The 23818-nt window shown below is 46.0% G+C and overlaps 1 protein-coding gene across 5 annotated transcripts in view; it reads left to right on the plus strand.

Annotated features, from left to right (window-relative positions):
- Positions 1-23818, plus strand: part of LOC133446240 (NACHT, LRR and PYD domains-containing protein 12-like) — a 77036-nt gene that overhangs the window by 34739 nt on the left and 18479 nt on the right. For 4 of the 5 annotated variants that reach the window (XR_009782816.1, XR_009782815.1, XM_061724229.1 and 1 more), the window contains exons 9-12: positions 5697-5873; positions 20493-20666; positions 21220-21393; positions 22613-22786. Coding sequence is in view for 3 of the 5 variants with exons in the window: in XM_061724229.1 (XP_061580213.1) it covers positions 5697-5873; positions 20493-20666; positions 21220-21393; positions 22613-22786 (699 nt within the window). In the remaining 2 variants the exon portion in view is untranslated. The remainder of the gene's footprint in view (positions 1-5696; positions 5874-20492; positions 20667-21219; positions 21394-22612; positions 22787-23818) is intronic. The other variant, XM_061724231.1, reaches the window with a different exon arrangement.

A 23818-nucleotide genomic window follows, 5' to 3' on the forward strand; every position in this document is an offset into this window, starting at 1 on the left:
AATTGAAAAGAAAATTAAAACACTAGAGGAAGATTTTCGCAGATCCAAATCGGAAGGAACACTTAAAGAGTTAAAGGAGGCAAGAATACTATTAACCAATTTGCTTACAAAGAAGGCTGAGTCTGATATTTTATTTGCGAGACAAAGAATGTTTGAATTCGGGAATAAGCCAAATAAGTTCTTAGCTCGTCTTGCAAGAAACTCCCCCCAAAAAACTTTTATCTCTGCAATATTTGATGAGGATCAAATCCGTCAAACAAACAATGCAAAGATCAATGAATGCTTCCAGAAATTTTATGAAACCTTGTATACCTCAGAATTGGACAACGACACGCTTACCAGTAGTAACTTCCTAGATGGCTTAGAGATGCCTCAGCTAGCAGATGAAAGAGCTAAACTTTTGGAAGGACGTGTTACAGTAACAGAAATTGATAAAGCAATTTCCTCACTCCAGTCAGATAAAAGTCCAGGGGCTGATGGATTCTGTGTACAGTTTTATAAAAAAGATGAAAGCAAAAATTAGCAAACTCTTACAGCGTGTGTTCAACAAATCTTTTGAAAAGGATGAACTCCCAAAATCTATGTACTTTGCTCATATCATAGTAATTCCCAAAAAAGAAAAAGATCCAGAGCTCTGTTCTTCTTATCGACCAATTAGCCTACTTGGAGTGGATGTTAAAATACTTTCAAAAATAATGGCTAATCGGTTGGAAAGAGTGGTGACTGATATAGTCAATGCAGACCAAACAGGGTTTATAAAAGGCCGTACTTCATCAAATAACACAAGACGTTTGATTAATATTATTCACCATCTTAATTTTCATCAAACCCCAAGTGCTATAGTAACAATGGATGCGGAGAAAGCGTTTGATCGCATTGAGCAAAAATACATGCTTGAAGTGCTGAAAAGATTTGGCTTTCATTCAGGTTTTAGCCGATGGGTACAGCTTTTATACAAGACTCCCATTGCTTCAGTCTTAACAAACGGTCTAATTTCCACACAATTTCAACTTAAAAGAGGCACAGCTCAAGGGTCACCACTATCACCTTTGTTGTTTTCTTTAGCTATAGAGCCATTAGCAATTGCTATTCGGCAAAACCCCAATATTACAGGAACAGTGATAGGAACGACACAACACAAAATTTTACTGTATGCAGATGATGTCCTTCTCACACTAACAGACCCGCCAAACTCAATACCTGCGCTAATCAGCAGTGTGAAAGAATTTGGTCATATTTCTGGATATAAGATTAATTTCACAAAATCGGAAATCATGCCTCTTGGTTTTTCGAATGAATATGAACCGGACTTTGTAAAACCCTTTCGCTGGGCACCAGACGGATTTACATACCTGGGGGTTAAAATAACACCTAAAATTAGTCAACTTTATGCTGAGAATGTAAACCCCATGGTAAAACACATTAAGGACAAAATGTTGGGTTGGAAGAAGCTTCCTGTATCCTTTCTTGGCAGAGTCAGTCTTGTCAAAATGATAATTCTCCCCAAAATTATTTATCCTCTATCCATGCTCTTTATATCTTTGAAGAGGAATAACAGTAAATATATAAATAAAGCCATCTCTGACTTCATATGGGCTGGCAGGAAGCCTAAAATTAAGCTAGATATACTGCAACTGCCGAAAGAGCAAGGAGGATGGGGCCTCCCCAATATTACAAATTATACAAACTCAATGCAAGCTAGGATTATCTCAATATGGGCAACTAATCAACCAAAGCCACCATGGTTCGAGATTGAAGCAACCTTCTCCAAACCGTACTCTCCTGTTAATTTACTTGATAAGAGTAGGAGTGAACTACCAATCATGGTGAGAGACAATTTTTTAATCAGTAATGTGAGAATTGCTTGGAAATCTCTACGGAAATTATTTGGGGCTAAACATAAATTGAGCTGTTTAACGACAATGACGGATAATCCCGATTTAACCGATGGGGGCACTGGTTCTAACTTTCATAACTGGTATGAAGCAGGAATTCACCATATTTACGACCTTTGGGATAGGGGAAGATTCAAAACATTTGAATCATTACAGGCCACATACAAACTACAAACAAAAGAGTTTTACAAATACCTGCAGGTCAGACATTATGTATATACAAAAATGAATACTCTCAGTCTTCCAGATGACTTTCATTTACTGGAAAAGACACTCTTAGATAGCTTTAAACAAGGTCACTTTGTCTCGAAATTTTATTCCAAGCTGCAACACTTCACTATAGGCAGACTGTCATTCTTACAAAAATCATGGGAGACTCAATTGAAAATAACAATAGACAGTGATACATGGGAGGAAATTTTACTCAATATGCAACAGACTCAGAGAAATGCAGTATAATATTTTACAGAATGTCTATATATCTCCATATATATATAGTAAATATACAGCAGGGGTCTCTCCAAACTGCCAAAAATGTAAAACTAGACTGGGAACAAGATTGCACTGTCTTTGGGAATGTGAGAAGATTCAAAGTTTCTGGCAAACTGTATGTGACGAGGCTAGTGGGATAATAGAACAACAATTTCAGCCAAACCCACTTCTATGTCTACTGGGAAGTGTCCCTAAATCACTATCACGGTATAAGAACACCTTACAGTTCTTGCTTATGTTGGGCCGAAAGGCTATTATGACTAAGTGGGTGGGAGAAGAACCTCCCTCAGCACAGTTATGGAAGTCGTTGATAGCGGACTATATTTCACTGGAAAGAGTGAGATTTGGAATAGGTGGTAAGAGGAGCCTTTTTGGAGCAAAATTTGGGAAAGTGTTGAAGTACCTGGGAACTGCCTGAAATGTTGGACTGACTGAGGACCTTGGGAATCGTTAATTTGTATGTATTCTAGATCTGCTACATATTTCAAATTATTTGTATATATACTGCACTGGACATGTATAATTTTGAAAATGTATAATAAAAAGAATGTTAAAAAAAAAAAAAAGAACAGTCAAGGGTCTGTTATGGTGTTCCGCAGGGTTCATTGCTAGGGCCAATCTTGTTTAGTTTATACATGCAGCCGTTGGGAAGTATAATCCAGAATCACGGCATACACTTTCATTGTTATGCTGATGATACGCAGCTCTACTTGTCTATGAAGCCGGATGAAACAGAACCGTTAGTTAAACTTCAGGCATGTCTTAGGGACATCAAGGACTGGATGTCCAGAAATTTCTTGCTTCTAAATTCAGATAAAACAGAGGGTATCATTCTTGGTCCAGAGCATCTTAGGAAGGGATTAGATAGTGTTGCGATGGCTTCCAGTGCAACTGTGAGAAACCTTGGTGTTATTTTCGATCAGGATTTGTCGTTTAAACCATATGTCAATCAGGTTTGTAAAATAGCCTTTTTCCATCTCCGTAATATTGCAAAGATTAGGAAAATCCTCTCGCAGAGTGATGCAGAAAAACTAGTTCATGCGTTTGTATCTTCTAGACTGGATTACTGTAATGTGTTGTTAGCAGGATGTCCAAGTAATTTGCTGAATAGGCTCCAGCTGATCCAAAATGCAGCAGCACGAGTACTGACAGGAATTAGCAGGAGAGACCACGTCTCTCCAGTGTTAGCATCGCTCCATTGGTTACCCGTAAAATTCAGAATCAATTTAAAATTGTATTACTTGCGTATAAAGCCCAAAACGGCTTAGCTCCGCATTATTTGCAAGACCTGATAGTGCCTTATGTTCCTGTCAGAGCTCTCCGCTCCCAGGGTGCAGGTTTACTCGTAGTTCCTAGAGTATCTAAATGTAGATTTGGAGGGCGGGCGTTCTGCTATCAGGCAACATTACTATGGAACCAACTTCCAATCTGGGTTAAGGAGGCTGACACCACCTCCACCTTTAAAACTAAACTTAAAACCTTTCTGTTTAGTAAAGCCTATAGTTAGTGTTTAGTAAACCTCTAGCTGGTGTTGGTAAATCTCTAGGTAGTGTAAACTTTAGTGTGTCAGAGTCGCTCCTGTAGTTTCTTGTGCTGGCCCCCCCTTCTCCTCCCTTTTCTCTCTTTTGTCCATGTTGCAGCATCCTTTTCCCGGACACCGGAACCTGCAGTGTGGGAGTGAGAGGGGCAGGGTAACGGCCCCTTTTGGGCGGGGGAGAGGTTTGTCCGTCAAGACTCCTCTCCCTGGCCCTGCCCCCTCTCAACCTTTCCCTGAACCTGCACCCCAACCTGGGACTTGCTGATTGGACCGGAGCTTCGGGAGCTGCGTGCTGGCCTGCGGTCCCCACCCCTGGTCATCCCGTTGCTGCTTCCACCTGCCTGCTGTGCTGTTGCCGTCCCTGACCCACCAGTCTGGCCCTCGGCAGGAGGGTCCCCCCTGATGATCCTGGTCCTGGTCCTGGTTTCTTCCTCCTAAAGGGGAGTTTTTCTTGCCACTGTTTGGCTTAAGGCTTTTTTCCCACTAGGGGAGTTTTTACCTGCCATTGTTTATGTAATAACTGCTCGGGGGTCATGTTCTGGGTATGGGTCTCTGTAAAGCGTCTAGAGACAACTCTGTTGTATTAGACGCTATATAAATAAAATTGAATTGAATTGAATTGAAAAAATTGTTACTTCTTGCAGCTGAGCAACTCCTTGTCTTTCATAACTGTGGAACTCCGAACAGTCTGCTCACTCTTCATGAGCTCCACTCAGCAAAGCACAATTTTTTAAGCCTTTATTTGTTATAATTTTAATGATTTAATTCTATATTGAATTAATAAAATATTCAAATTTTTTGAGATTATCTATTTGGGGTTTTCATAAACTGTGGGCCATAATCATCAAAATTATAACAAATAAAGGCTTGAAATATCTCACTTTGAATGTAGTGAGAAATAATATATTTGTTTCACCTTTAGTTGAATTTACTGAAACAAATTAATTTTAGCAATATATTCAAATGTTCCGACCTTCACCTGTATATTGCGGCGGTGCAGTTAGCAGCAGTGAAAGGTAACTAGGCAACGGAGCGCAAAGGGGCGGGCCGTCTGCAGGTCAGTCTGCAGGGCCGTCTGCAGGGCCGTCTGCAGGGCCGTCTGCAGGGCCGTCTGCAGGGCCGTCTGCAGGGCCGTTTGCAGGGCCGTCTGCAGGGCCGTCTGCAGGACCGTCTGCAGGGCCGTCTGCAGGGCCGTGTGCAGGGCCGTGTGCAGGGCCGTCTGCAGGGCCGTCTGCAGGGCCGTGTGCAGGGCCGTCTGCAGGGCCGTCTGCAGGGCCGTCTGCAGGGCCGTGTGCAGGGCCGTGTGCAGGGCCGTCTGCAGGGCCGTCTGCAGGGCCGTGTGCAGGGCCGTCTGCAGGGCCGTCTGCAGGGCCGTCTGCAGGGCCGTCTGCAGGGCCGTGTGCAGGGCCGTCTGCAGGGCCGTCTGCAGGGCCGTCTGCAGGGCCGTCTGCAGGGCAGGCAGAGAGCGCAGACAGAGAGCGAACCAACATATGTTGCTGTCTTTAATAAATCCTGTCCTTTATTTTGTTCATTATTGTTAGTTCGTTGACAGACGTGCATGGGACAATTGTGAAATACGGAATCAACTGCATTCCATATTGGTTCAATACGGAATGCAACTTTTAATTCCCTATTCCGTAACAATTCCGTATTTCCAGGAACGGGTGGCGAGCCTAGTTGACACTGACCTGCAGACATCAGGCTGATCTCCTGCTGATCCACACTGACCATCTGACTGCTCTGGTTTCTTCTTCTCTGGTATCTTTGTGCAGCTTGCAGTGCTGCGGTCTGTCAGGGATCAGCTGTTCTTCTCTGGTCTCAGCTCTGAAGTCCAACCCCTCCCATCTGAAACATCTGGACCTGAGATTCAACTACCAGCTGCAGGCTGCAGATGTGGAGCAGCTGTCTGGTCTGGTGCGGAGTCCAGACTACCAGCTGCAGACTCTCAGGTCGGTTCTGACTGGAGCTTTTAGAGTTTTCTTGGAGGTTTTGGTCTCCTCAAACAGAGAAGACTCCGTCAGTCCAGGTGAAGGAGTTTCAGGTGTTGATCGTCTGAACCTCCTGCTGCTTCTTCATCATTCACTCACATTTCATGTGAAACCTGCTGTGATCCATGTGTGTTCTGTTAGAACCACACACACCTCACCGTCACACATGTGTGTTAGAACCACACACACCTCACCATCACACACGTGTGTTCTGTTAGAACCACACACACCTCACCGTCACACATGTGTGTTAGAACCACACACACCTCACCGTCACACATGTGTGTTAGAACCACACACACCTCACCGTCACACACATGTGTGTTAGAACCAAACACACCTCACCGTCACACACGTGTGTTAGAACCACACACACCTCACCGTCACACATGTGTGTTAGAACCACACACACCTCACCGTCACACATGTGTGTTAGAACCACACACACCTCACCGTCACACATGTGTGTTAGAACCACACACACCTCACCGTCACACATGTGTGTTAGAACCACACACACCTCACCGTCACACATGTGTGTTAGAACCACACACACCTCACCGTCACACATGTGTGTTCTGTTAGAACCACACACACCTCACCGTCACACATGTGTGTTAGAACCACACACACCTCACCGTCACACATGTGTGTTAGAACCACACACACCTCACCGTCACACATGTGTGTTCTGTTAGAACCACACACACCTCACCGTCACACATGTGTGTTAGAACCACACACACCTCACCGTCACACATGTGTGTTCTGTTAGAACCACACACACCTCACCGTCACACATGTGTGTTCTGTTAGAACCACACACACCTCACCGTCACACATGTGTGTTCTGTTAGAACCACACACACCTCACCGTCACACATGTGTGTTCTGTTAGAACCACACACACCTCACCGTCACACATGTGTGTTCTGTTAGAACCACACACACCTCACCGTCACACATGTGTGTTAGAACCACACACACCTCACCGTCACACATGTGTGTTAGAACCACACACACCTCACCGTCACACATGTGTGTTAGAACCACACACACCTCACCGTCACACATGTGTGTTAGAACCACACACACCTCACCGTCACACACGTGTGTTAGAACCACACACACCTCACCGTCACACATGTGTGTTAGAACCACACACACCTCACCGTCACACACGTGTGTTAGAACCACACACACCTCACCGTCACACATGTGTGTTAGAACCACACACACCTCACCGTCACACATGTGTGTTAGATCCACACACACCTCACCGTCACACATGTGTGTTAGAACCACACACACCTCACCGTCACACATGTGTGTTAGAACCACACACACCTCACCGTCACACATGTGTGTTCTGTTAGAACCACACACACCTCACCGTCACACATGTGTGTTCTGTTAGAACCACACACACCTCACCGTCACACATGTGTGTTAGATCCACACACACCTCACCGTCACACATGTGTGTTAGAACCACACACACCTCACCGTCACACATGTGTGTTCTTTTAAAACCACACACACCTCACCATCACACATGTGTGTTCTGTTAGAACCACACACACCTCACCGTCACACATGTGTGTTCTGTTAGAACCACACACACCTCACCGTCACACATGTGTGTTAGAACCACACACACCTCACCGTCACACATGTGTGTTAGAACCACACACACCTCACCGTCACACATGTGTGTTAGAACCACACACACCTCACCGTCACACATGTGTGTTAGAACCACACACACCTCACCGTCACACATGTGTGTTAGAACCACACACACCTCACCGTCACATGTGTGTTCTGTTAGAACCACACACACCTCACCGTCACACATGTGTGTTCTGTTAGAACCACACACACCTCACCGTCACACATGTGTGTTAGAACCACACACACCTCACCGTCACACATGTGTGTTCTGTTAGAACCACACACACCTCACCGTCACACATGTGTGTTCTGTTAGAACCACACACACCTCACCGTCACACATGTGTGTTCTGTTAGAACCACACACACCTCACCGTCACACATGTGTGTTAGAACCACACACACCTCACCGTCACACATGTGTGTTCTGTTAGAACCACACACACCTCACCGTCACACATGTGTGTTAGAACCACACACACCTCACCGTCACACATGTGTGTTAGAACCACACACACCTCACCGTCACACATGTGTGTTAGAACCACACACACCTCACCGTCACACATGTGTGTTAGAACCACACACACCTCACCGTCACACATGTGTGTTCTGTTAGAACCACACACACCTCACCGTCACACATGTGTGTTCTGTTAGAACCACACACACCTCACCGTCACACATGTGTGTTAGAACCACACACACCTCACCGTCACACATGTGTGTTAGAACCACACACACCTCACCGTCACACATGTGTGTTAGAACCACACACACCTCACCGTCACACATGTGTGTTAGAACCACACACACCTCACCGTCACACATGTGTGTTAGAACCACACACACTTCACCATCACACATGTGTGTTCTGTTAGAACCACACACACCTCACCGTCACACATGTGTGTTAGAACCACACACACCTCACCGTCACACATGTGTTGTGCGTCGCCCATGTGAAATCTGGACTTATAAATGTATGAATATTTTGTGATTTTGAGGACCTGTAAAACCAGACTTTGCCCCTTCTTCCTGAAGTCCTGCGACCCCCTGCTGCTAACTCCTGGTTATCTCGGCCTGGGTCGAGATAGTCCGTTTACGACCCCACTGCATGGCCGGAGATCAAAACAAGGACCCAGCAGGGTTTCTGCCAGGGAAAACAGACTTCCTTGGGGTTTTATGACACCTAAGCAGGGGTCGGGAAGCAGCGGAGCCCTAAAACCAGGCCTCTTTGGACAGACACAAAACCTACCAGCAACCCCCCCAGCCTGGAACTGGCTTTAATGTGCCTCATAAAATGGCGACCGTGCCATGAACCACAATCCCAGCATGCCTTGCGGGATGGGGCGGCGCCTGAAAGCGCGCGCATCCAATCGCAATGAGGCACCGATGACGTCACTGCAGCGCGCGTAGGATCAAAACCCCTGCCGCTGCTTCTTTTTACTCTCTTCCGACCACCCTCTCATCCGAGCTGGATCGTTTGGCTCTGGGCCAAGATCCCATCTCCCTTTCTCCCCCCGGCTGGGGGGAGGTGTAAGGCCCCATCGGGCCGCTCCGTTGGACCTGCAGCCCGTTGAAGCCGCGGTGCACGGAGCCGCCCCCATCGTCTCTTCTCAACCTCATCTCATCGGCGCAGGCCAAAGCATCCCATCTCCTCTCTCTCCCCCCGGGCTGGGGGGAGGCAGGAGGCCCGCACCGGACCGGGCCCTGCGGGGTCCGGCCGTTGAAGCTGCGGTCCCCCGGGAGGCTCCGATTTCTCACTAAACTCTGTTCCTCTTTAAGTTCACAGATCCAAGCTTCCGACGCCCACGCGCTCCCGGCAACCAGATCGGGACACAGCTGCGATTGAGTTCTCTGACTGAACCCCCCCTCCCCGCTCCGAGCCCCTGTCTGCGAACCGGCGCAGGGATCGGGGACGGACGGCCGGCGTCTCGCCCGGCGTGAGCTCTCCCGGGGCCCGGACGGCCGCGCGTCGGCGACCGGCGCAGAGAGGGAAGCACGGCAAGGAGAGTCCGGTCCCCCCGCCGCGCCTAGGAATGCGTGTGAGCCTCCGTTTTGGTCCGGAACCACGGCCCGGCACGAGGCGGCCCCGCCGCTGTCTAATCCGTTTCAGGGGAAGGGACGGGACGCGATAGCCTGACTGCGAAACCCCAGCAGGACCGCGAACCCAGTCACAAACCCGCAGGCACCCGATTCCGGATCCCAGAGGAGACGTGAGCCCGCGTAGCAGTGATCAGTAGGATTTAAGAGTGTTCAGAACTGTGTGTGAGATTGTGAGACCTGGGTGTATGAGTTTAACTGGGAGTGTTACAGAGCTAAATCTGTGTTCAGAGCTGAGATTACACCACCATCATTATAAGGACTGTTTTCATTAATTTGTAGTCACTACTTTCTGCTAGTCATTCACGTTTTAAAGCGCTGTTTTCTGCAGTTGATCACGGTTTAACACCGGGATCACCATCCGTGCTAATTACACGTGGCCAAGAGGGCGCGTCCACCTTTAAAAGACTACAGGAACCCTGTTTGAACTGTAGATGTTCTGTATCTTCGTTATTATTGCTTGATTTCTTTTCGTTTTCATTCCATGCATTTAACGTTTATGTTTCATTTTATTGATTGTTGTTTTTCTTGTTAGTTAATGGTTTTATAATAATGTCGTGTGCCATCAGATTTATTCGGGTACTTATTTACATCTCTTTTGATACCCGTATGTAAATAAACTCTGATTGATTTCTTTATGAGTGGTTGTGTTATTTCATGCAAGATTTGGTCACAAATTGATTTGTTTAAGCAGAGCCTAGTGTTCGGACATCACGCCTTCACTGTTATTCTGTAAGATTTGCTGTTCTGCAGGATAATTCAAATCATAATGAGACTGATTTTCTGCTGTTAGTTATCGAATCCCACCGGAAGTAAGGCCCCGGCGGTGGTGCCCCTACGAGAATTATCATTTTTGATAATACAATTTGATAAATAGTCAACTTTATTAATTATTAATAATTCTTTAATAGAATTATCATTAGCCTTGATAACTGGACAGCCAAGCTACCTATGAGTTGCACAACATAAATGGTGCCCCGTGTGAGGCTCTCGAAACGATATTTGTGACCAGGTTGTATGAAATAACAACATTAATTTTGATCGGGAAAGAAAATATCTTTATTTTTCTTCCCCTCTCATTATCTGATTCCTACGGTTATTTTAAGTTGTTCTAATGGCAACCTCGCTTCACTAAGGGTTGGTTGCTTTGTTAAGTTCTTTAATTTTATTAGTTTGAACTTTTATTTTTCATCACACGATCATTAATCTTGTGATTGATTTCCTCTGCAACCTTACTTCACTGAAGGTAATGGTTGGGGTGTTTTAAGTTCGGTTAGTTTTATTAACCTGAACTTTTTCTACCACTCAATTTTTGTGAATCTGTTTGAGTAATTTCCTCTTGCAACCAGGTTCCATGGAAACTAATGGTTGGCTCGCTGTAAATTCCTGATTTTTATTAATCTGAACTTTTATTGAGGGATCACTATTTTATTAATCTCTGATTAATTCCCTTTTGCAACCATACTTAACTGAAGGTAATGGTTGACTTAATTTCTTTAATTCTATTAATTGAACTGTTGCTGATTACCCCATGTGAGTTATTAATCTTCTCAGATTAATCTCTACTGTGTTTTAAATTGAATCTTTAATTTAAAGTTATTTAAAGATTCCTCCCTGTTAACTCACTTTATTAATTCCTTTCAGTTGGTTCTTGCTTCTAAGGTTATAACCAATACCCCAGTCTCTCAGGGTTTGTTATCGGTTTAATTTCTTCTAATCTGGGTGATAACGTGAGCTGACTTCGTTAATAAGTGTAATCTCTTGCCAGAATCCCAAGCGAAGCGCTGGGGCCTGGACTGTGAGCTGAGGTGTGGTTATTAATGGCAGAGAGCTCATCGCAGTGGACGGAGAACCAGCAGAGGTGACCAGGCTGATGGAGATGGACCGACAGGCAAGTCTGTTCTTAGGCTGGACCCAAAAGTGGTGAGCCCGGTCATCTCATCCCCTGAGCCCCCTGGTCAGACGCCACCATGAGTAAGCCGATAAATTAATTACCCGAAAGGAGCTGCGGCCCTTCCCAGTTTTCACTGTTACTGACGCTGAAGAAGCAGCTCAGCGTCTGCTTAAAGTAAACCAGAGGAGAACAGATCACGATTAACAACCAAGGCGCAGACGCCGTACCTCAGAGCGAGGGGGGTCCCATGTTTGACCTTTGTTTAGCAAAAGAACACTGAACAGCTGCATTACCTTGTATGCAGCGGCCCCCTCACAATTTTTCTGACCCAGAAGTGGAAGCCCGCTCCACACCTGAAAGGGGGGTAGGATACTTTGGGGCGTTAAAAAAAATTCACGCCTACAAACAATTTCCAGGCTTCCATAGCCGACATAAGTTAATTTGTGTGTTTTTGTCACCTAGCAATTAATCAAAGAGTGGTTAAATTGTTGGTTTTTGATTTTAGGTACAGTGTACATACTGAAACCTAACTAACCCCTCCTTTTATCTTTCATCTACCGCACTTTAAGAGTGATATCACTGTGTTAGGTAAATGAATGATGTTATTGCTTTGAATATGTTTTTCTTTTCATATTTTTGTGCATTGCTCGCCTAGTGGACTAACCAGGCTAGCCTCACGCCCCCAACCAGAGTTTATGACCACATGGACTGGTGCACCGTTGTTAGATTCGACAACCAGACCCTGCATTCCGGTTTTCGATTCGAAGGGGGGATGTTGTGCGTCGCCCATGTGAAATCTGGACTTATAAATGTATGAATATTTTGTGATTTTGAGGACCTGTAAAACCAGACTTTGCCCCTTCTTCCTGAAGTCCTGCGACCCCCTGCTGCTAACTCCTGGTTATCTCGGCCTGGGTCGAGATAGTCCGTTTACGACCCCACTGCATGGCCGGAGATCAAAACAAGGACCCAGCAGGGTTTCTGCCAGGGAAAACAGACTTCCTTGGGGTTTTATGACACCTAAGCAGGGGTCGGGAAGCAGCGGAGCCCTAAAACCAGGCCTCTTTGGACAGACACAAAACCTACCAGCAACCCCCCCAGCCTGGAACTGGCTTTAATGTGCCTCATAAAATGGCGACCGTGCCATGAACCACAATCCCAGCATGCCTTGCGGGATGGGGCGGCGCCTGAAAGCGCGCGCATCCAATCGCAATGAGGCACCGATGACGTCACTGCAGCGCGCGTAGGATCAAAACCCCTGCCGCTGCTTCTTTTTACTCTCTTCCGACCACCCTCTCATCCGAGCTGGATCGTTTGGCTCTGGGCCAAGATCCCATCTCCCTTTCTCCCCCCGGCTGGGGGGAGGTGTAAGGCCCCATCGGGCCGCTCCGTTGGACCTGCAGCCCGTTGAAGCCGCGGTGCACGGAGCCGCCCCCATCGTCTCTTCTCAACCTCATCTCATCGGCGCAGGCCAAAGCATCCCATCTCCTCTCTCTCCCCCCGGGCTGGGGGGAGGCAGGAGGCCCGCACCGGACCGGGCCCTGCGGGGTCCGGCCGTTGAAGCTGCGGTCCCCCGGGAGGCTCCGATTTCTCACTAAACTCTGTTCCTCTTTAAGTTCACAGATCCAAGCTTCCGACGCCCACGCGCTCCCGGCAACCAGATCGGGACACAGCTGCGATTGAGTTCTCTGACTGAACCCCCCCTCCCCGCTCCGAGCCCCTGTCTGCGAACCGGCGCAGGGATCGGGGACGGACGGCCGGCGTCTCGCCCGGCGTGAGCTCTCCCGGGGCCCGGACGGCCGCGCGTCGGCGACCGGCGCAGAGAGGGAAGCACGGCAAGGAGAGTCCGGTCCCCCCGCCGCGCCTAGGAATGCGTGTGAGCCTCCGTTTTGGTCCGGAACCACGGCCCGGCACGAGGCGGCCCCGCCGCTGTCTAATCCGTTTCAGGGGAAGGGACGGGACGCGATAGCCTGACTGCGAAACCCCAGCAGGACCGCGAACCCAGTCACAAACCCGCAGGCACCCGATTCCGGATCCCAGAGGAGACGTGAGCCCGCGTAGCAGTGATCAGTAGGATTTAAGAGTGTTCAGAACTGTGTGTGAGATTGTGAGACCTGGGTGTATGAGTTTAACTGGGAGTGTTACAGAGCTAAATCTGTGTTCAGAGCTGAGATTACACCACCATCATTATAAGGACTGTTTTCATTAATTTGTAGTCACTACTTTCTGCTAGTCATTCACGTTTTAAAGCGCTGTTTTCTGCAGTTGATCACGGTTTAACACCGGGATCACCATCCGTGCTAATTACACGTGGCCAAGAGGGCGCGTCCACCTTTAAAAGACTACAGGAACCCTGTTTGAACTGTAGATGTTCTGTATCTTCGTTATTATTGCTTGATTTCTTTTCGTTTTCATTCCATGCATTTAACGTTTATGTTTCATTTTATTGATTGTTGTTTTTCTTGTTAGTTAATGGTTTTATAATAATGTCGTGTGCCATCAGATTTATTCGGGTACTTATTTACATCTCTTTTGATACCCGTATGTAAATAAACTCTGATTGATTTCTTTATGAGTGGTTGTGTTATTTCATGCAAGATTTGGTCACAAATTGATTTGTTTAAGCAGAGCCTAGTGTTCGGACATCACGCCTTCACTGTTATTCTGTAAGATTTGCTGTTCTGCAGGATAATTCAAATCATAATGAGACTGATTTTCTGCTGTTAGTTATCGAATCCCACCGGAAGTAAGGCCCCGGCGGTGGTGCCCCTACGAGAATTATCATTTTTGATAATACAATTTGATAAATAGTCAACTTTATTAATTATTAATAATTCTTTAATAGAATTATCATTAGCCTTGATAACTGGACAGCCAAGCTACCTATGAGTTGCACAACACATGTGTGTTAGAACCACACACACCTCACCGTCACACACGTGTGTTAGAACCACACACACATCACCGTCACACATGTGTGTTCTGTTAGAACCACACACACCTCACCGTCACACATGTGTGTTAGAACCACACACACCTCACCGTCACACATGTGTGTTAGAACCACACACACCTCACCGTCACACATGTGTGTTCTGTTAGAACCACACACACCTCACCGTCACACACGTGTGTTAGAACCACACACACCTCACCGTCACACATGTGTGTTAGAACCACACACACCTCACCGTCACACATGTGTGTTCTGTTAGAACCACACACACCTCACCGTCACACACGTGTGTTAGAACCACACACACCTCACCGTCACACATGTGTGTTAGAACCACACACACCTCACCGTCACACATGTGTGTTAGAACCACACACACCTCACCGTCACACATGTGTGTTAGAACCACACACACCTCACCATCACACATGTGTGTTCTGTTAGAACCACACACACCTCACCGTCACACATGTGTGTTAGAACCACACACACCTCACCGTCACACATGTGTGTTAGAACCACACACACCTCACCGTCACACATGTGTGTTCTGTTAGAACCACACACACCTCACCGTCACACACGTGTGTTCTGTTAGAACCACACACACCTCACCGTCACACATGTGTGTTAGAACCACACACACCTCACCGTCACACATGTGTGTTAGAACCACACACACCTCACCGTCACACATGTGTGTTCTGTTAGAACCACACACACCTCACCGTCACACATGTGTGTTCTGTTAGAACCACACACACCTCACCGTCACACATGTGTGTTCTGTTAGAACCACACACACCTCACCGTCACACATGTGTGTTAGATCCACACACACCTCACCGTCACACATGTGTGTTAGAACCACACACACCTCACCGTCACACATGTGTGTTCTGTTAGAACCACACACACCTCACCGTCACACACGTGTGTTCTGTTAGAACCACACACACCTCACCGTCACACATGTGTGTTAGAACCACACACACCTCACCGTCACACATGTGTGTTCTGTTAGAACCACACACACCTCACCGTCACACATGTGTGTTAGAACCACACACACCTCACCGTCACACATGTGTGTTCTGTTAGAACCACACACACCTCACTGTCACACATGTGTGTTCTGGTAGAACCACACACACCTCACCGTCACACGTGTGTTAGAACCACACACACCTCACCGTCACACACGTGTGTTCTGTTAGAACCACACACACCTCACCGTCACACATGTGTGTTCTGTTAGAACCACACACACCTCACCGTCACACATGTGTGTTCTGTTAGAACCACACACACCTCACCGTCACACATGTGTGTTCTGTTAGAACCACACACACCTCACCGTCACACATGTGTGTTAGAACCACACACACCTCACCGTCACACATGTGTGTTAGAACCACACACACCTCACCGTCACACATGTGTGTTCTGTTAGAACCACACACACCTCACCGTCACACATGTGTGTTAGAACCACACACACCTCACCGTCACACATGTGTGTTCTGTTAGAACCACACACACCTCACCGTCACACATGTGTGTTCTGTTAGAACCACACACACCTCACCGTCACACACGTGTGTTAGAACCACACACACCTCACCGTCACACATGTGTGTTAGAACCACACACACCTCACCGTCACACATGTGTGTTCTGGTAGAACCACACACACCTCACCGTCACACACGTGTGTTCTGTTAGAACCACACACACCTCACCGTCACACATGTGTGTTCTGTTAGAACCACACACACCTCACCGTCACACATGTGTGTTCTGGTAGAACCACACACACACTCACCGTCACACATGTGTGTTCCTGCTGTCAGGAAGCAGCTCCAGGTCCAGACAGAACCTGACAGAACCAGACAGAACTGAGTTACATATTCATGTTTAAATCCTCTCTGAAAGCTCATCTCTGACGGAGACAGACCCCCCTGAAGACACAGACCACACACGTCCTGAAGGAAGACGGGTTTCTGCTGACGGCTAACAAACTAACATGTTGTTCAGGTTTCAGGGACTGGGCTGGAATGACGGCTGACCAGGTGTAAAGAGCCCTCATCTAAATAATTATTGATCCAAATAGGAATCAAAGGGACCAGGAGAGGTGAGGCAGAGGCTGCGGAGAGCATTCAGGAGGAAAGAAGCACACAGGAAGTAACATTAGTCTGTCTGTAGTGAATGAATGTTCTGACTGCAGCCACACAACCACCAGGAAACAGGATTGCAGTCAATCAATTGTCCAGTTTATTTTAAATTCACAAGGGGAATGTTGGTTTAGTGAAGTTTCAGGATGATTGCCATGGTGCTAAAATAAAGAAATAACAAATTAAATTAAAGCTGCAAGCAGCGATGAACGGGCCCTCGCACTCACGGCCACCGTCCCCCATAAGCATATCAGAAATGACACCACCCACGACTTCCTATGTCAAACCATTCAAAAGTTATGGCAGAGAAAAGTATTCTAGGGCGCGCTGTTGAGCCGTTAGGCCACGCCCATTAATGCAAACCATGAAATATCAAATTTATCGCCAGGCCTGGCGCAAAATTTGGAGACTTTTGGGGAACTATCAAATATGGACCAATCAGATGAAGGGGGGGTTCGCTTGTTGGTGTCTAGGGTCGCCACGGTAACACTTATGAAAGAGAAAAGTAATGCGTGTAATCGCAGGATGGAGACGCACATTTTGATGTATAACACACCTGGGTTCACGATACGGTTCGGGCAGTATTAACTGTCGAAGGAATGGCATAAATTGCTCCAAAATTATGCCGCCCAATGCTGTAACATTCAAATGTTACAGCAGAAAATAGGGACAACCAATCAGAAGAAGGGGCGGGGCTAATTTTCACCAATTATGGTCAAGGACTCAATACCGAGTCCCATGACACCACCCACGACTCTTTATGTAAAACCTTTCAAAAGTTATGGCAGAGAAAAGTATTATAGGGGGCGCTGTTGAGCCGTTAGGCCACGCCCATTAATGCAAACTATGAAATATCAAATTTATCACCAGGCCTGGCTTGGTGCAAAATTTGGTGACTTTTGGAGAACTATCAAATATGGACCAATCAGATGAAGGGGACGAGCGCTTTTTCGCGTCTAGCGTCGCCATGGTAACACTTTTGAAAGAGAAAAGTAATGTGCGTCGTCACAGGACAGAGACGCACATTTTGATGTAAAAAAAAACACAAAAATTGCTGACAAAAATCTCTGCATGTAGCCAGGATCGAACTCTCCACCTCTGGCACTAAAGACCGCAATAATCTGGCTGAGCTAAGACTCAGCTAATCATTTCAAATCGACTTACTGGCTTAGGACAGACTAACATAGCGATTAAATATAACAAAGTCTGGAACTGTTTATTCCTAATTTTTTAAATATTTGTAAGGTATAAATATTAGTAAAACACTACTATTTTATATTATTACTTTTTGTGTAACCATTCTGCCGAGGTTCTAACCGGGCTGAGGACGGGACTATTTCTGATGTCAACACATTACACGCAGCTGATTGGTCGGGGGGGGGCGCGGCCGGCAGACGTTTGAATCAGGAAGCGGGAGTCAGCGCGAGAGCGACTGGCGGCTCGCAGCGATTTTATTATAAAAAAAGGACAACCAATCAGAAGAAGGGGCGGGGCTAATTAAGGCCAAAGAAGCTCAAGGACTCATTACAGATTCCCATGACACCACCCACGACTCTCTATGTCAAAACACTCAAATGTTATAGCAGGAAATAGGGACAACCAATCAGAAGAAGGGGCGGGGCTAATTTTCACCAATTATGGTCAAGGACTCAATACAGAGTCCCATGACACCACCCACGACTCTTTATGTCAAACCATTCAAAAGTTATGGCAGAGAAAAGTATTATAGGGGGCGCTGTTGAGCCGTTAGGCCACGCCCATTAATGCAAACCATGATATATCAAATTTATCGCCAAGTCTGGCTTGCATGCAAAATTTGGTAACTTTTGGAGAACTATCAAATATGGACCAATCAGGTGAAGGGTGGGGGCGCTTTTTTGCGTCTAGCGTCGCCACGGTAACACTTTTGAAAGAGAAAAGTAATGCGCGTAGTCGCAGGATGGAGACGCACATTTTGATGTATAACACACCTGGGTGCACATTACGGTTCGGGCCGTATTAACTGCCGAAGGAATGGCATACATTTCGCCAAAATGACACGATTAATTCAAAATGGCCGACATCCTGTTCGGTTTCGGGCATGACTCCAAGAGACTTTTCTTTAAGTTGTCCCATGATACAGGTGTCTACCGATTTTCGTGCATGTACATCAAACCGTATTGTGGGGCTTGAGGAACGTTTTCTAGGGGGCGCTGTTGAGCCATTTTGCCACACCCATTAATGCAAAGCATTAAATATCAAATTTATCGTCAGGCCTGGCTTGCATGCAAAATTTGGTGACTTTTTGGGCACGTTTAGGGGGGCAAAAAGGCCCTCCTTTCGTCAGAAGAATAAAGAAAGGAAGAATAATTCCTACAGATATCAAAGGGCCTTCGCACTGTAAGTGCGAAGGCCCTAATTATCTTAAGAAATAAATCATGAATTCACTCTTAAAGCATGTTGAATACATATTAAATTTCCACAAATCTCTCCAATAACCAAAAACATGATTCTCAATAACATAACTAATTGGATCAAATCAATCCATTCTTCATGTCAGAGACACTTTGACTAAAGAATATAAAGAAACTACTTACATTGGAGGTCAAACCAAAAGACACATGGCAAACACCTGAAAAAACCCTCAACAAACACTCAGTCAAGGTGTGAATGCTTGGAGACAAAGAGGAGAGAGTGATCTTCAGACCTCTTTATAAAGGTGGGAGGTACCAAAACAGATACTGAGCCACCACTGGGTGTCTCCTCCTAGTGGAGAGGAGGGAACATGACCTGACACTTTCTTACACTGTCAATCAACACGCTTCTGATCATCTCAACCTTTATTCCATGGAAGTAGATGTTATCTGTAATAAGTAGATACAGTTGTGATCCAGTGAAAGGACCAGCAGCTCTTCCTGCTGCTGCTCCCTCAGACAGTCCACACCAGATCCTGGAGCAGAAGATGTTCAGCATCGTTATGTCAGATATCACATCTCAATCAACAAGACCAAACTGCTGGTTCCCTTCATGAAGATGCTCCAAACACTGTAAAATAAGTCACATCTGTAACTCCGCCGAGCTAAAAGTAAGACGTATAATCAGCTGAGAGAGTCAAATGTAGTTTTCAACAACAAAGTACTTTATTTACTATCAGGAATATTGTTGAATAGTGTTTAATACTCTTATTACTACCAGTGGGATGATGCAGGTCCTGTAAGGAGTTCTCCAGAACCTCTTCTCCTCCTACAATCGCTTCTGTTTGATTGTGATAAGTCTGTCATTTGTGTTTCATCCTTTACAGAAATATGATGAAATAATTATCATAATTCTGATAGAAATACCAAAACATTGATGAATGTTGAATTTGACGGCAGCAACAGAACCAGTAAAAGTCCAGTCCTGCATTCCCAAGTCCATACAGTCTCCATGATCCCCCGATAGTAATCAGAGTACTCACCACTACTCTAGAATACTCTGTTACCACATTCCTGAAAGTAAACGTAGTACTTTGTTGGCTGTCGTTAAGAATGATCATGTGATCAAAGAGACGACCCGGTATCTCCGTGCTGCGTTTGATGTGGAAGCTTCAAGAATCCTGACAGACGTGTCTCTGAACTGTGGAGTTTCTGAGTGAACGTGAGGGAAGATCCTGGAAACGCCAGGCAGAAAGAACCGGGCCAGGATTTGGACCAGGAACTTTGTGACTGTGAAGCTCCAGCGTTGCCACCACACACCCCTGAACGGAGGAGGAGAAAACACTCATCTAGATGTTTATCTGTGTTTTATTCTTTCTCCAGGTGGGAGCGCTGCAGTTTGTCAGAGATCAGCTGTGATGATCTGGTTTCAGCTCTGGATTCCAACCCGTCTGATCTGGAACATCTGGACCTGAGTAGGAAGGAGCTGCCGGATTCAGATGTGAAGCAGCTGTGTGGTTTCCTGGGTGCTCCAGACTGCAGACTGGAGACTCTGAGGTTTGTTCTTTGACTGAAGTTGTAACAGTTGTGAGTTCTGCAGCCACAAACACCTGAGCTGCTCTGAACCATCCTGGTCTCTGGACTCATCTGCTCCTGACATCATTAGAAACCAGCTGAAGTGTCTGCAGGCTGCTTTCCTCTCCGTGGAGCACAAGTGTGCAGTACAGAGTGGTGAACGATGTTCCCTCAACAAACACGTCTTCATTCCATCCCAACATGAACTGAACCTGTGCAGCTGAATGTTTGTTTGTGCAGAAATCATGCAGCATCGTCTACAAACATCTTCATCTTCATCTGTCCAACATGTTTCATCTGATCCAAACACTGAGATTCTAACGTTTGTACCGACTGAGATATTCAGACACAACATGAGTTTGTATGGATGATCCACTGGTGGAGCTGCAGAGCTGCAGAGCTGAAGTCACTACGTCTTTATTGGAGCAGCAGCATGATGTCATGAATATTGATGAAGATCCTTTTCACTGGTTCTGTTGGACTGCTGGAACCTGCATCCTGGAGGTTCAGCTCACATCTTTTATTCTTTATTCAGTTTGCAGAGCTGCAGTCTGTCAGGGATCAGCTGTTCTTCTCTGGGCCCAGCTCTGAAGTCCAACCCCTCCCATCTGAAACATCTGGACCTGAGCTACAACAACCTGCAGGATTCAGGAGTGAAACATCTGAGTGGATTTCTGGAGAGTCCAGACTGCAGACTGGAGACTCTGAGGTCAGACATGTTTTAGTTGTGTGTTCAGATGAATCTGATGTGAAAGTTGTGTTGACACTAACCTGCAGACATCAGGCTGATCTTCTACTGATCCACACTGACCATCTGACTGCTCTGAGTTCTTCTTCTCTGCTTTAGTTTCATCTTAAACTTCCTCTTCTGATTCATTACATAAAACTAAACATGTGAATGTGTCAGACAGGAACAAATGAAGAACCAGAGATGTGTCTGAACCTGGAATAAAACATCTTCACAAACATTAATTAGCTGGGAAATAAGAAAAATACATTTGATTCAATATTTAAATACAGTAGGTAATACTAAAAATGTGATATTTATCATTTGTATTCTATTCAGAAAAATGTCAATTATATCTTTATCTTAAGGTCTTTTAATAAACCAACTGAATATAAAGTTCCCAGATTGATCCAGGATTACATATTGTATTCCAGATTTCATCTCCAGCTGCTTTTCTCTGCAGCTTTTTCAAATGTTTTCCAGGGTTGGATTAGTTTCATGGTTGATCATCTTGGTATAGTTTTTCTGGGACAGTTGGGAGGTTTGTTGCATGAAAGTAGAAAGAAGAAGTCCAGGATGTGTGAGAAAGGCTTGACATCTCCTCCTGAGTTCATCCTGGATGATTCTGCTGCAGGAAGACGATCCAGGATGAGGAGGTGCAGCTATGTGAAGCCAGGTTGAACTAATCCTGGTACGTGCACGATGACGTCTGTCTTAAGCAGACCGTGAGGTCGGTCCCAGATGTCCTGGTTCACAAATGGAGGACGAGTGTCGCTAATGTTTCACCGAGTGAACAACAGCTTCTAATGGAAACGTACGAGGAGCTTAAACAGCTGATACGTTCAGAAATGTCATCCAGACACTGTTAATAAACTCAGAGAGTCTGACAGACAATAGTGGACAGACTGAATATGTAGTCGTCCAATATATGAGTTATAGAGCTCATTTACTAAATAACTTCTTACTGTGGCTGAAATCAGTCGAACCAACGTTGGCTTCCTTTGACTAACATTAAATTTCATTTCAACAAATACAAGTTTACCAGATATAAAACTGTGAACATGGAAAACATATCTTTCTAGGTTGTTACTATCATGTTTTAATAATTCTGTTAAGATAATTTTGATGAAGATCTTTTTCACTGGTTCTGTTGGAACCTGCACCCTGGTGGTTCAGCTCACATCTTTTATTCTTTATTCAGATTGTGGAAATGCAGGTTGTCAGAGATCAGCTGTTCTTCTCTGTCAGCTCTGAAGTCCAACCCCTCCCATCTGAAACTTCTGGACCTGAGTCACAACGACAACCTGCATGATTCAGGAGTGAAACATCTGAGTGGATTTCTGGAGAGTCCAGACTGCAGACTGGAGACTCTGAGGTCAGACATGTTTTAGTTGTGTGTTCAGATGAATCTGATGTGAAAGTTGTGTTGACACTAACCTGCAGACATCAGGCTGATCTTCTACTGATCCACACTGACCATCTGACTGCTCTCAGTTCTTCTTCTCTGCTTTAGTTTCATCTTAAAGGAGCCGTCTGTAAGAAATGTCCAAAACTGGAACTGCAGTCACTTTCAAAATATTGTTGAGCGGCGTGTACCCTCCCCCTCCTCCCCCCGACCAGAGGTTGCCAGGTAGGAACGTAGGCTGCCATGGCTGCCATAATTAGAGCCGAGCTGGCAACCCGGATGCCGAAACAATACTGACTTGGTGATTGGGAGATAGGTGGAGGGTGGAGCTTCAGAAACAATACTGACTTGGTGATTGGGAGATAGGTGGAGGGTGGAGCTTCAGAAACAATACTGACTTGGTGATTGGGAGATAGGTGGAGTGTGGAGCTTCAGAAACAATACTGACTTGGTGATTGGGAGATAGGTGGAGGGTGGAGCTTCAGAAACAATACTGACTTGGTGATTGGGAGATAGGTGGAGGGTGGAGCTTCAGAAACAATACTGACTTGGTGATTGGGAGATAGGTGGAGGGTGGAGCTTCAGAAACAATACTGACTTGGTGATTGGGAGATAGGTGGAGGGTGGAGCTTCAGAAACAATACTGACTTGGTGATTGGGAGATAGGGGGAGGGTGGAGCTTCAGAAACAATACTGACTTGGTGATTGGGAGATAGGTGGAGGGTGGAGCTTCAGAAACAATACTGACTTGGTGATTGGGAGATAGGTGGAGGGTGGAGCTTCAGAAACAATACTGACTTGGTGATTGGGAGATAGGTGGAGGGTGGAGCTTCAGAAACAATACTGACTTGGTGATTGGGAGATAGGTGGAGGGTGGAGCTTCAGAAACAATACTGACTTGGTGATTGGGAGATTGGTGGAGGGTGGAGCTTCAGAAACAATACTGACTTGGTGATTGGGAGATAGGGGGAGGGTGGAGCTTCAGAAACAATACTGACTTGG

Source organism: Cololabis saira, chromosome 6, assembly GCF_033807715.1.
Source record: "Cololabis saira isolate AMF1-May2022 chromosome 6, fColSai1.1, whole genome shotgun sequence".
NCBI lineage: Eukaryota > Metazoa > Chordata > Actinopteri > Beloniformes > Belonidae > Cololabis > Cololabis saira.